This window comes from Seriola lalandi, unplaced genomic scaffold, assembly GCF_002814215.2.
Source record: "Seriola lalandi dorsalis isolate HSWRI2012SDOR001 ecotype SW California unplaced genomic scaffold, Sedor1 jcf7180002054302, whole genome shotgun sequence".
NCBI lineage: Eukaryota > Metazoa > Chordata > Actinopteri > Carangiformes > Carangidae > Seriola > Seriola lalandi.
In genome coordinates this window covers 453,702-466,196 of record NW_019524855.1, presented here as the reverse complement: position 1 = coordinate 466,196, position 12,495 = coordinate 453,702, and the positions used below count along the sequence as shown (strand labels likewise).

Genomic DNA, 12,495 nt, shown 5'->3' with positions numbered 1-12,495 from the left:
CTGTAGTACTGGTGTTCATGTGTTTTTTTTTTTGTTTGTTTTTTTTTCTGTGTATGCAGTGTGGCTCACACATTGACAAGACATTCCCCCTGTGTGCTCAATGAGCCCATCTGTGGGTTCAGATGCCATGCCTCATGAAGTATTATACACTGTAGTTTAAAATGTACAGACTGTCCAAAAGCAGGGAAAGAATACGCAAAATCAATGGAGCCCGTGCATTAGAGGTCGATGGTGACTCTTGTGGAAGAGAACTGAGACAAAATGTGACCTTATAGTGACTTTATATTATAAAATATCTAAGCTAGTGCACAGAATTGTCAGTGAAGAGGCAGATACCTGATCGGAGTAGAAGAAGCCCAGAATTGCTATGGCCAGCTGGGTCAGGAAGACCAGTGTCAGGCTGAAGGAGAACTACAGACAGAAAAGATACATAAAAAAACACAGAATCGTAACTGATGATCAGATTTGTTGTTATACATGAAATGTAAGACTTGGCTAGGGATTAAATGTAACTTCAGCTACCAAAACACAGCACCAGTGTTAGTAATGTGCCTATAATTTCTATTACTGTCTTGAGGAGGCGAATGTTCTCTCGGAGGGCTCCGATGCAGCCACAGAAAGTAATGAAGAACATGACCACCCCCACCACAATTAGGATGACAGCTGGGTCGATCAGGAACGTGTCCCGCACTGTGTCTGGCAGAAAGACAGGAACATAACAGCCTGATTAAATGTCCGTCGTCATGTATTCCTGCCTTTACTTCCTTTCCTCCCTGCATTTATTTTTATTTCTACTCTCATTTCTAACCTTTATTTAAATTCATTTCTTCCCTTACATTGTTTTCCTGTTTTTGTATCCTCCCCTCCTACACTGGCTGCTTTCATTCCCTTAAAATATCAATGATATGTTGTGGATTATACAGGATGTAGAGGCCTTATCAGTGGGATGAGCCCAAATTAATCCTTTTTGTTGTCCGCCTATTGTATATTACCAAAATAAATGTGAAAATAATAACAGAGGTGAACTAAGGATAAAGCTAAAGCTCACCAACCTACTAAACATGACATGTTATTGCCTGAAGGGGTAGCTTAACAGGTGAACAAATACAAAAGGCCAAGTGTCACTGGGAACACAAAGCTGCAGCTGAATGGACACGTAATGATTAAACAAACCAAAAAGAAAAAATAAGGAAAAAATCCACCCTCCATAGTGGTAACACAGGATAATAGATAGTTTCTGTAGAGCTTCAGATCTGTGGAAAAGTTTCTTTGTATGTACCTGAATGTGTAAAAAAAAAAAAAGTGTTATGCATATACCTGTAGCTTTCTGGACTTTAGCATATACCCCGATTGCAACAATCAACAAGGAGAAAACCTGGGAAAAAGAGAGAATTAATTTTTTTCAGAGATTTAGCCACATCAAGACTTGACTGAAATAGCACAGCAGATGACTTGCTTTTCCTCAAATGGTTTCTTCACATCTGATTGACCACATTCTTCTTGGAGAATTCCAAGCAAGGCGCAAGACTGTTAGTTAGACTGTTTGTTTACCCCATGATAAAAATGTTTCAACAATAAGTTAAAGCTCGCTTTTTTTAAACACAGGTTTTTTCCCCCTGTGTTGTTTTTATGCTAACCTAAACTAACCCTCTTCTGGCTCTGAGGTCTGAGGATTGGCATCAAACGAGGTGTATTCTTTAAAAGTTTGGGTAGGAATCTGGGATCCATAACAACACCTGTGCGACCACATCCAACTTAATTATATCTAACTTATTAATGTGTAATCCTATTGGATTTATTCTGGAAAAACTTGTTCTGTGGCAAATGTGTTGCTTCTGGCTCTGTTTCTGAACTGACTTTATTTGCACAGTCAACCAGGACAGGTGCGATCAGATTGAAATGATGAGCATTTTCTCAGATGCTGAGTAAGCAGAGCCCCCGTAGCCATGGCAACATCGCCAGTTTGTGTGTTTGCTATAAACAAACAGATGGATGTCAGCAGGAAAAACATAACAACAACAACAAAAACAACATATGGATCTCAGCTTTAATCATCTGAATTTGGAGGGCGTTCATTTTTCTGACGAACTGCAATGTTAAAGGAGAACCTCACCAAACCTTCAGTTTTTACATGAGAGTCTCATCTTTATGAATGTCATTGTTGAATACAACTTGACCTTGATTAGAGCATCAAGATTATTAGCCTCTCCACTCAAGCTTTACTGAGCAGTGTTTTGTATTTTCACAATTGTAGACTACAGATAATTCTTTTTTTCTTTCAGTGCGATGACCTACAGCAGCAGAGACAGAAAGGAAAAGAGAAGCAAGAGGTGCTGTGTGTGTGTGTGTGTGTGTGTATATGTGTGTGTGTGAGAGGAGCTGTGTGAGGGTGTTGATCTGTCTGAGACCTGCGCTGTTGGTTTTCTAAAAAAAAAAAAGCTCCAAGTACAGAGTAAAATATTGAACACAAAAGGGACGTCAGCAGCCCACACTGTGCCATGGATGAAGGGAAGAATACTGAGAATAATGAGATGACAACATCCAGGCACAGACGGCCATGTGTGTACTGTAAGTAATGGTATTGGGTGAGGTGGTGTTGTAAAGCTGCTGAGGATGTAAGTTCATTTTAACAGAAGTTGCACAATGAAACAGTGAAGAGGTTGGAAAATAGGTGGAATTAGAGCTTCCTGTTGATTGCATTGTCAACACTAATTTCCCTCTTTTCCTTCATTGTTTCTCTCACCTTGAATAACAATCTGCATGGCTTGGCTTTCATTTCCAGCCTCCAGATTCACAGACATTTTCCTGATCGTAAATAGTGTGTGTGTGTCTATGTGAGCCTGTGTGTGTACAGAACGCTTTTTGTTCGGCCTGTATACACATGGATTTGTTTCGTTTCTGTCTGAAAAGCTTGTATCAGATCTTTAGAGGTCATAAGAATCCATGGTCCGCGGCATAATTTGCTCTATAATAGATATAATTGATATAATTTTTTTTCAGCAGCCTTCATGTCCAATCTGTGCTCTGGAGAAGTAAATTGTTACTTTGAAATGGAATGTTTTATCGCTCTCACAATCAATAATCTGCCTTGACAAGAAAATCACTGACAAAACACAAGGACATCGATGATGCACATTTATTTGGAACTGCAATGTTTTTAAGATTTTTGAAAGCACATTTATGCCTTTTTTTTTTTTTTTGGTCTGTTGTGTGGGAGTGTTTGCACCTGCAGCTCCATTTGTCAGTTTACCACTGTGTGTGCTTATGTGAATATGGGTGGCAGTGTGCATTTACAACAGGAGGCGCACACACAGTGAATGTATTCCAGCTCTGTTCTCAGGCTTTTCAAAGGGATGAATCAGGCTTCTCCCAACAGATTGTGTGCGGAGGTGAAAGCCAGCTGAACTGAGCCGTGGGGACGTGGGGACAAAGGCCTGATGGATTAGGGCTGCAGTGTTCACTTCTGAGCCCGTGTCTGATAAACAAAGTCAACACAGGCCGGGCTGTGTGGCTGCTGGGGCTGCAGTTATTGCTGATTGGCTCTAAACCCAGTCAGAGTGCGGTACAGTATTTGCCACCTTGCTGTGTTTGTGTAGGATTGGATGAACAGGGATATGATGAAGATGTAAGAACTTGATAGCGCTATAGATGTGATCTGTGTGCTCAAAGTAATAATGTGGTAGAAAAGCAAGAGGCTCAGATAGAGTCTTAACTCCGTGTGTGCGAGTGTGCTTATGTGTGTGTGAAAGTAACGGCTGATGAGAAAAAAAGAGCCTGATGGACGATTTAATGGCTGCTTCGAAGTATCTCCTATACCTATGTATCTCTTTCTCTAACAGTACAAGTCTCCTGGCTTCTTATTTACACTAACAACCAGCAGTGGAGCTTGTATAATTTGAGCCTGTGCTTATTGAGTATTCTTAGCCATCTAGTTTAACCATTTATCGGTTACTTTTAGCTTTGAATATCAATAATTTAAACATTACTTTATGCTATGCATTTGAACTGTTAGTAGCTAAGAATTAGCCATTTATCCATTACCTGTAGCTTAGTCTAAAGTATTTATAGTAGCTAAGCTAAGTATTAGCCATTTATCCATTACCTGTAGCTTAGTCTAAAGTATTTATAGTAGCTAAGCTAAGTATTAGCCATTTATCCATTACCTGTAGCTAGGTATTTTAACCATTTATCCATTACCTATAACTAAGTATAAAGTATTTATAGTAGTTAAGCTAAGTATTAACCATTTATCCATTACCTTTAGCTAAGTATAAAGTATTTATAGTAGCTAAGCTAAGTATTAGCCATTTATCAATTACCTTTAACCAAGCATTAACCATATATCCATTACCTGTACCTATGTATTTTAACCATTTATCCATTACCTTTAGCCAACTACCACCTAGCAACTACTACTGCATTCATGATTCATGCACTCCCAACGGTAGCACATTGCTCAGGTATTACAGCTGACTCTAAATAAGGATTTTTTTTATTTATTTATTTCCTTTTTTCGTCAAGTCCTAATTTTTATTGTTCTCAAGTTACTTTAGCTACTGCACAATCTTTCCACATAGGCCTCGGCTTCCCCTTGGTAACAGCAGAAGTACCCCCTGGAGTAAGGGTTTTAATGTTACGGAATCAAAGTTGTATATAATATAGAACTCCAAATTTGTGCAGCAATGACAGCAGCCAACACTACATTCAACAGCGGCTTTTAAGTAACAGTCCCTGACAGAAAATATATAGAAACCATCACGCTTGCACTTGGTGTTTTGTACTTCAGTATGAGTCAGAACTGAACTGTTTTGATAAGAATGCACCACTCAACATTCACTACAGTGATACATGGGCAGTGTAGGTGTCCATATATAACTGTTGTAAATTTAAAATAGATAGCAGTGGGGAGGCCGGGTGCCCCTGCTGTATGCAGTAGTGGATACTATCTGAATTATATTGCCTTATTTATTATTTATAAGCTTTTTTCTTTATCACTTTTTTAGTTTTGCTTCCTTTCCTAGCAGAGCTGAACTTTCAGAAAGCTATAACTCCCTGATAGGTGGTGATTTGTATGCTCAGGAATATTAAGAATATTTGGTGTCCCAGGACAGCATAACAGCTGTGTTTTTGTCAGCACTGGCCTGTACCACTGGAAGAAAAATCATCAAACAGTGCAAATCTCTACTCACCCAAAATAAGAAGCTGAAGAAGAAGAGAAAATATCTGATCCAGGGGTTGACGAAGGAGAAAGTCTCAGCTCGGTTCAGATTCAGTTTCCTGTCCATTGTTTGTTGGTGTTCTTACAGTACGACACGCAGATCAAGAGTCAGTTTTACTTCGAAACAGTCCTCAGATTCAGCCCCACCCCGCACATACTCAGCCGCCATGTGAATCTGTGTGGAGGGGGTCATTTGCAGGCTGTGGGAGTATAAGGTAGGCTAAAAAAAAAAAGGGGGCCTGGGGATTTGATGCTGCCCCGCCATGCTGGTAGTGCCCAGAACTCTCTATGTAGGCCGCTGGGTCAGATTACACAAAAAATATCTCTGGCTGACTGCAGCTGAATGGCCTATGAGCTTTGGAGTATTGTCAGCCTGCTGCTAGTTGGTAAACCTTCTTTCACCTTCGTGCTCTATCTATCTTTGTGTCTTTCTGTGTTACCTCAAAGTTCCTAGATCCTGTCTTGTTTCAATGCCAGTCTTTATTGCTTCTGAAAGGCCTGTGTTTTAGTCTACAAATTACATCTTTAAAGACAGATACTCTCCTGCAAAGAATAAACAAAATGACTGTTGACAGAGGCTGGACAATGGCATCTTTGAGGACATCTAATGTAGTTAAATGACATCAGGCAGTTTGTTCTGATGTTTCTGCTGTGCTGTGTCCATTTGTCCCTGAAAGCGGACGCTCAGATGAATCGCAGAGCGAATAATGTCAAGCCGCCTATCCTGTAATGAGATTTAGATGTAAAACTCCATTTATAATCGATGGGGAAAATGGATCATCTGTCAGAGTGAGCACAAGGATTATCTGAGGATAGGTTGCAGAAAAGTCACAGGAGTATAAAGTTACTGTAAATGTATAAAAGATTCACCCCTGACTCTGTTTTCAAACACTAGCTCATGAAAATGCAACACTGTCCTTGGCAGTAGGAGTACTGTACGTGAATACTTAATCACAGCGTTTTCTTTTTTTATAATCATTATATCATGTGTCTCCTGTGGAGTGATGGAAGGACATAATGTCCCTTAGGTACCTCAGTTCCTTGCCAGAGGTACATGAAGACTTAATGAGATTGATCTGTCTTTTAATTTTAATAGACGTAACACAACTCGAGTTTTCCTGTCCTATCCATGCAGCATTTTGCTTAAATGTATAGTTTAACTTAAATTTAAATTAAATTTTTGGGTTTCTTGTCAAGCATAAGACGAGTCTCGTATAAGCTACTGCCAGCAGATAGTTGGCTTAGCTTATCAAAAAAACTGGGAAAGTGGGGAAACTGAAGAGTTAAAACGTTGTGGTTTTACGGGGGTTACACAATGGCACATACTCGCTCACCTGCCCTCTTCTCAATTCATTTCACAATAGGTGAAACTACTCCTTTGAAAATCCTTAAATATGAAATGAATGAAATATGAATAGATCTTACTTTAGTCGTATTTGTATAAACATTATAAAACTAAAATCTACTTCGGACAGGACATTCAAATAATCTTTAAAGCTAACTATAGTTTTAAAAGAAGAGCAAATATTATGAAACTATGTGGCCTGCACCAGTGTTAGTCACACTGCCGTGCAGTTTAACAGATAGCAAGTTTTCTCAGGGAAACACAATAGATTGAGAACAGATAGCAGCAGAAAACCTGCAAATCATCTCCACTGCAGGCTAACAAGCTGATTAATGTTGTGTGGGAACAAACTAATCAGTCTCATCAAAATTAAAGCCTTCCCAATTCAGGTTAATGAAATGAGCTCAGCTGAGGATGAGGGGGGAAAAATGTGAAATGCTGTAGTAACTATTAAGAAAAAAAAAGGTATCCACGGTTGATTCCGTTCACTTTATTTCAATACATGTTACTCATACAAAATAATCTGTACAAAGGCTAAAATAGGTCATATTTTTGCATAGAAGGAACAGTGATGTAAAACAAAAAGCCAGGATGGAATGGCACAGTAAACTCCACTCACTGTCACACATGGGCCTGATATCAATTAGGTTAAAAATGGGGATAAAGCTCCACACAAAAATACTCTGCTGCTCATCCCATGCTGGAGAAACATGAGACAAATTGGCAACGGTTCCCACTTTCATCATCTTCCTTTTGTTCTCTTGCAAAAAAAAAAAAAAAAACCCCTTTGCGCAACTGGCTGACTACCATTAGCTCATCTCAGCGTCTTTAGGACAACAGTCCCTCAGGTTTTGTTATTTTTTTAAAAAGAGGCTATTTAAGGCAGCGATGCCACTCTTTTTTACTAAATACAACATGGGCTCTGCTGTGACACAGCTTCAGTTTGCTGTTCATGCCAAGTCCTGTCTCTCAACCCCCCAAAAATCCAGCATCAAACACTGCTTAAATGCTGCCTATATAATTGACAGTGACATATAAAAGGAACACATCAGGAGCGTCGAGTCATTAAACATGAAAGGCAATGAGCGTACGGTGTCGTGGAATTTTTGTGACACTCTTTCCTTTATTTAAAAAATATTTGATTTAGAGAATAAAGAGAAGGTAGTGCACCACCTTGTATAGATATTCAGAGTGCTTTCACATGTAGCAGAAAACTCCACAGGACAAGGCTGGCAGGTATCAGATAGTGCCACCCAGCAGAACACAACATCAAACACACCATTTCTAGAGCATACATTTCCACTGCTCAGATATTCAGCATTAGCACGGGGGAAGGATTAGGAGGAGATTATAGAAATAATATGTTGAGGGTGGCAAATAAAATAAAATAAAATAAAAAACAGTCTCTATGTCTCAAAATTCTTCACAGCAGACAAAACCCAATTACTGCATGTGCATTCTTCCTTTACCATCTCTGTGGCTTATTGGGAGTGCTTCCATGGATAACTGGGAAAACTTAATATTCCTTCCAAAAAAAAAAGAAGAAAAAAACATAAGGAAAAATGTGTCTTACTACAAGATGCAAATGTAGTCAAATAAAATATGAAAACCATACTGACAAAAACACAAATTTACATCAAATTTACACTGCTCCTGTACTTTGAAGGAAAACAGAGGCAGAAAAACTATCAAACATGAGAAGATGAACAACATAAAGATGGAAGATATGTCTGTAAATGAACACTGAAGAGCGTGGGTTGTTAGGCATGTTAAAATTAGAAAAGGGCCAATAAACTGTTTGTAAATGTGAGTACAAGTGGCAGAGGTAAAGCAAGTTACATCAGTTGTAAAATGAGCATATTTACATCCTGAGCTAACGTACAGCGCTGATACTGATACTGTAGTAACATTAGCTCTGTGCTGCAGTGTCATCTAATAGTACATGCTCTAGAAATACATAATGGGCCTTACACTGGCAGTTTTAAAAGACATACCGCAAATTATAGCAGCACGTCCTAATTTAATTAAACTAGATCTTAACACGAAGAAGCACGTCGACAAGCGTGCAGTATGTCTTTTGTGGGCTTCACCCGATGCTATATGCCAAATGTTTCCCTCTCTATCAATTCTGACTTAATTACTTTCACTGCCTGTAGCAATGTTAAGACAGAAAGGCATATTTGCACCTTGTAGAGGAACATCGCAAAGACTAATCCTCTTCGAAACAAATGCTTAATAGTATTATGTTCTCATAATGTGCGACAATGAGCCTCTGTCATTAATTAATACAAAAGAAAAAAAGACAGTAAAACAGCCTACAACAAGAAAAACAACAGTATATCGTATAAAAACAAACATGAAAACAGCGACAACCAATGTACAAAAATAACATCATGAAACAGCTTTTGTTAAAATAGCATTCATCCCTGTTTTCTAAAAAACATGGGGGAACATTTTCTCTGACATGAAAACTGGGTGACGGTAACAGAGCTGAGATAGGGAGTTCACACGGAGGAGAAAATGTCAGAATGTCAGCTCAGTCAGATCATTCGGAGGCAAGGAGTTACAGAGTTTGCAGGCTGCGTCTCTGAAGTATGACGTCAGGTTCGGAGACAGACACCGGATTTGCTTTAAGTCGTTTTCTGTGACATCTCTGACATTCTTAAACGCTTTTCCACCCAATGCAAGACAAAGCAGCGCAACAAAAATATTTATCTTGTGTTTCTTCAGAACTTCTTGCCTGCAGTGAGGATACATTGCAGTCTGACTTACAGAACTGTAACAGCGATTCCTGCAATAACCTCTCCCGGGTAGAGAATTTACCTCACAGCCGCTTCGAGGCGTTCAAAGAGCACAGCTGTATTTCTACAATGTCGGTGCTGCCAGTTACTGTATATGTAGCACCGTGTGTAGGGCAGAGCGAGGCAGTAAATAAGGGATGTCTAGAGAGTTTGTGGAGGCAGCCAAGCAGAGGAGACGTGACCACTCGTGCCTGGGCTGTACATCAGCAGCTGTCATGTTTCCCCCGTGGACACGAGGAGTCGAAGCATATGGGGGCAGGCAGTGAAACACAGCCAGCAGGGTCGCTGCACATCACAGCCCAAATCTGTTGTTTCCTGATGATGCACGAAGCCCCTCCTACTTGTCCTTAATATGTGTCTCTCATATTAAGTCATTTTAAAACCAATAAATAAATGCCTCACCTCAGGTAATAGTCTGAGGCCCACAGCCTGAGTGAAGCAGGGTGGGTTTTCTTTTCTTTGCCAAGTCATTTGTTAGTATCTGTAGCAGCATTGCACAGTGTCTGAATTTCAAGGTTTCATCCAAAGGAACACAACAACTCCCCTTTCAACCTTGAATAAAATTTAGAGCGACAGCCACTTCTGGTCCCAATGATTTCTCTACTCAGCTTTCAATAGCAGCAGACAAACAATCACCTGTCCTCTTCTGTTAAAGGACGATTTCAGATTATTACAACATGGCCTTACTTTTGCACTTTTGGCCATCATTCTGAGACCTGGGAATGTGGCAACATCTCTACAAAGAAGTGTGATGGGGCAAAAAGACAAGAAAATAAACAAGCAGATTCTAGACATCTTGAATTGCCGCCTACATCCCAGACTTTTCCACTAATTGAAAGGGCTAGAGAAACAAAAGAATCAATTGGCGCTTTGAAGGCTGGATTAAGAAAAGGAACGTCCTCTATCTGTGTCCAAAATCACACCCTTTTTTGTATATAGTATGCTATGTTTACAGTCAGTTTATAGATGCAAAAACTAGTCATGAGATGCTTCACCTCTTAGTGATAATGATGATGCATAGGTGTCCAAAAGCTCAGTTTACTGCTCACTATAGATTAAACTATTATCTACTATATAGAGGACAGTGAATGAGCGAACGAGGGAGTGATTTTGGACGCAGCAATATCAACAGAAAAATGGCCACAAAAAAAAAAAAGCACCAGGTTTGGAAGAGATCGATGCAATCGTATGGGTTGTTGTAACAGAAATAACAACTTTCACACATCCATTACACCACTTACAAAACTGTTTTTGGTGTGTGCACTACAGACTGTGCTTCAGACAATTTACACCTTTACCATGTTATGTTTTCACTTGTGTTGGTTCCAGGTGTAAATGGACTTGAAATCAGCATATGTCTTTGACTGAAAAATGTTAACTGCTCCACGCACCTGCTACTGCACCTGTGCGGACTGAAAATGTGTTCAGCTAGATAAGTCACTGCTGATTGAAGGCAAAAAAAAACTAAACAAAACAAAAACAATAACCCTCTGATATAGAAAACAGACTCGACTTTCTGGTTCAACTTTGACCTGTTGTACATGCTGTAGCCGTGCAGAAGCAGTTTTCCTGTGGACTGACGGATTATTACGGACTTTTCAAGTGTTGTTTACAACCTGTCATCTGACTGTATCCTGTATAATGTAATCATAACCAATGATAAAATCAAAGCTAAAATGATCCTTTAACAATGAGCCAGTCCTCTACACCACCACTGACATACACACAGAAGCTGAGAAACCTAGAGCAGACACACTGGAAGGCATTTTCTTGAAGTCGCCCCAGCGGGTGAAGTGTATTCTCAGTCTTAAGGAGGCAGGCTGATGCATAGGCCTCCTGCAGCGAATCAGCGGTAAACACACATAAACAGACATGTCCTACAGAGCTGTTGCCATACCTATCTGTCTCAGCTTTGATCTGCCTACACTCCCACCACCCCCTCCTCTGTCGGCGGTGAGAAAAGGAAGCTTGAGAATAATCAGGGAAGTTGTAAACCAGGGATGGGTCTGCGTGGTGAGCGGGAATGTCAGCAGAGATACTGTGTGTGTACGTTTGGAGCAAAAAGCTCATCGCATTCCGCCACGTGGGAAGAAAATTGGGGTGAAAAAAGAAAGATGGAGACAGGGGGGAGTTGACAGCCAGAGAGAGAAAGAAGAGGCTCTAGAAAGAAGAGAAAGGCTCTAGCCGCCTCCGCTAACTCAATTGATGGCAGCAGCGAGACAGCATGTCTGCTCTGTTTTTGCCCCTTGTGCCTCTGTTTCTTTGGATTTCTATGTTCTGTTTTCTTTTTTTTTGCTTTGCAGCTTGGACAATGTGATAAAACACACCCATAAAGCTACACGCACACACACACACACACACACACGCACTCTCACACACACACACACACACACACACACACACACATAGAGACATACAGATAGTTTGTTCTGTATTCTCAAAGGGGGAACTTCATCACACAGATCTCTTCACTTGACAGCCCTGGTGAAGCACTAATAAACAGCCATTTTACACCATTTGTATTGTCTCATAGGGAATGGAAATACTGCTGCTGTGTGGCAGCACAAATTGTGTGTGTGTGTGTGTGTGTGTGTGTGTGTGCGTGTGTGTTCACAGGCAGATTTGTGTATTACAATTTATTATTCCGAGGATATTGCAGAACTTGCTCTAAAATAAATCCACTGATGATTCCTCACGCTAACACGACGATCCTCCATCACGCTCACTTTACCCAAATCTCTACAGCCAAATGAAAAAAAAAAAACATAAATCATGGATTACATTAGACACCATCCCGCCATATCTGTGCCCCTCCGCGGCAACGTCACTTCAAATCCAACCACACTGCATGTCTAAGAGCTCATTGCACTGATCTGTTCAACACTTACATTCCACAGGAGCGTTGATGACACACTTAAAAAAAAAAGAAATTGTTTGACATTTCGACAACAGAGGTAAGTCAGTGAAGTAGAAAACTAGCATGCCATGTTGGAACATTTTTCATTTACAAAGGAAAATAAATGAAAATTGGGGCTTGACTTTATTCAACATGAGGAAAAAAAAAAACAAACAACTCCACAAGAGGTGGAGGGTATTATCAGTTCATATGTTTGCTGCCTCAGTAGGGGGCA

At 40.1% G+C, this 12,495-nt stretch overlaps 1 protein-coding gene across 2 annotated transcripts in view; it reads right to left on the bottom strand.

The window, feature by feature from the left end:
- The window catches only part of tspan33b (tetraspanin 33b), an 11,613-nt gene extending 6,212 nt beyond the window's left edge, over positions 1 to 5,401 (bottom strand). Inside the window, exons 1-4 of one of the 2 annotated variants that reach the window (XM_023406316.2) lie at positions 5,190 to 5,401; positions 1,318 to 1,375; positions 647 to 696; positions 337 to 411 (exon numbers count right to left, since the gene is read on the bottom strand). In XM_023406316.2, the coding sequence (XP_023262084.1) occupies positions 337 to 411; positions 647 to 696; positions 1,318 to 1,375; positions 5,190 to 5,285 (279 nt within the window). In that variant the 5' untranslated portion in view covers positions 5,286 to 5,401. Of the gene's footprint in view, positions 1 to 336; positions 412 to 568; positions 697 to 1,317; positions 1,376 to 5,189 lie in introns of both variants that reach the window. The other variant, XM_023406315.2, reaches the window with a different exon arrangement.
- Positions 5,402 to 12,495: the final 7,094 nt, after the last annotated feature.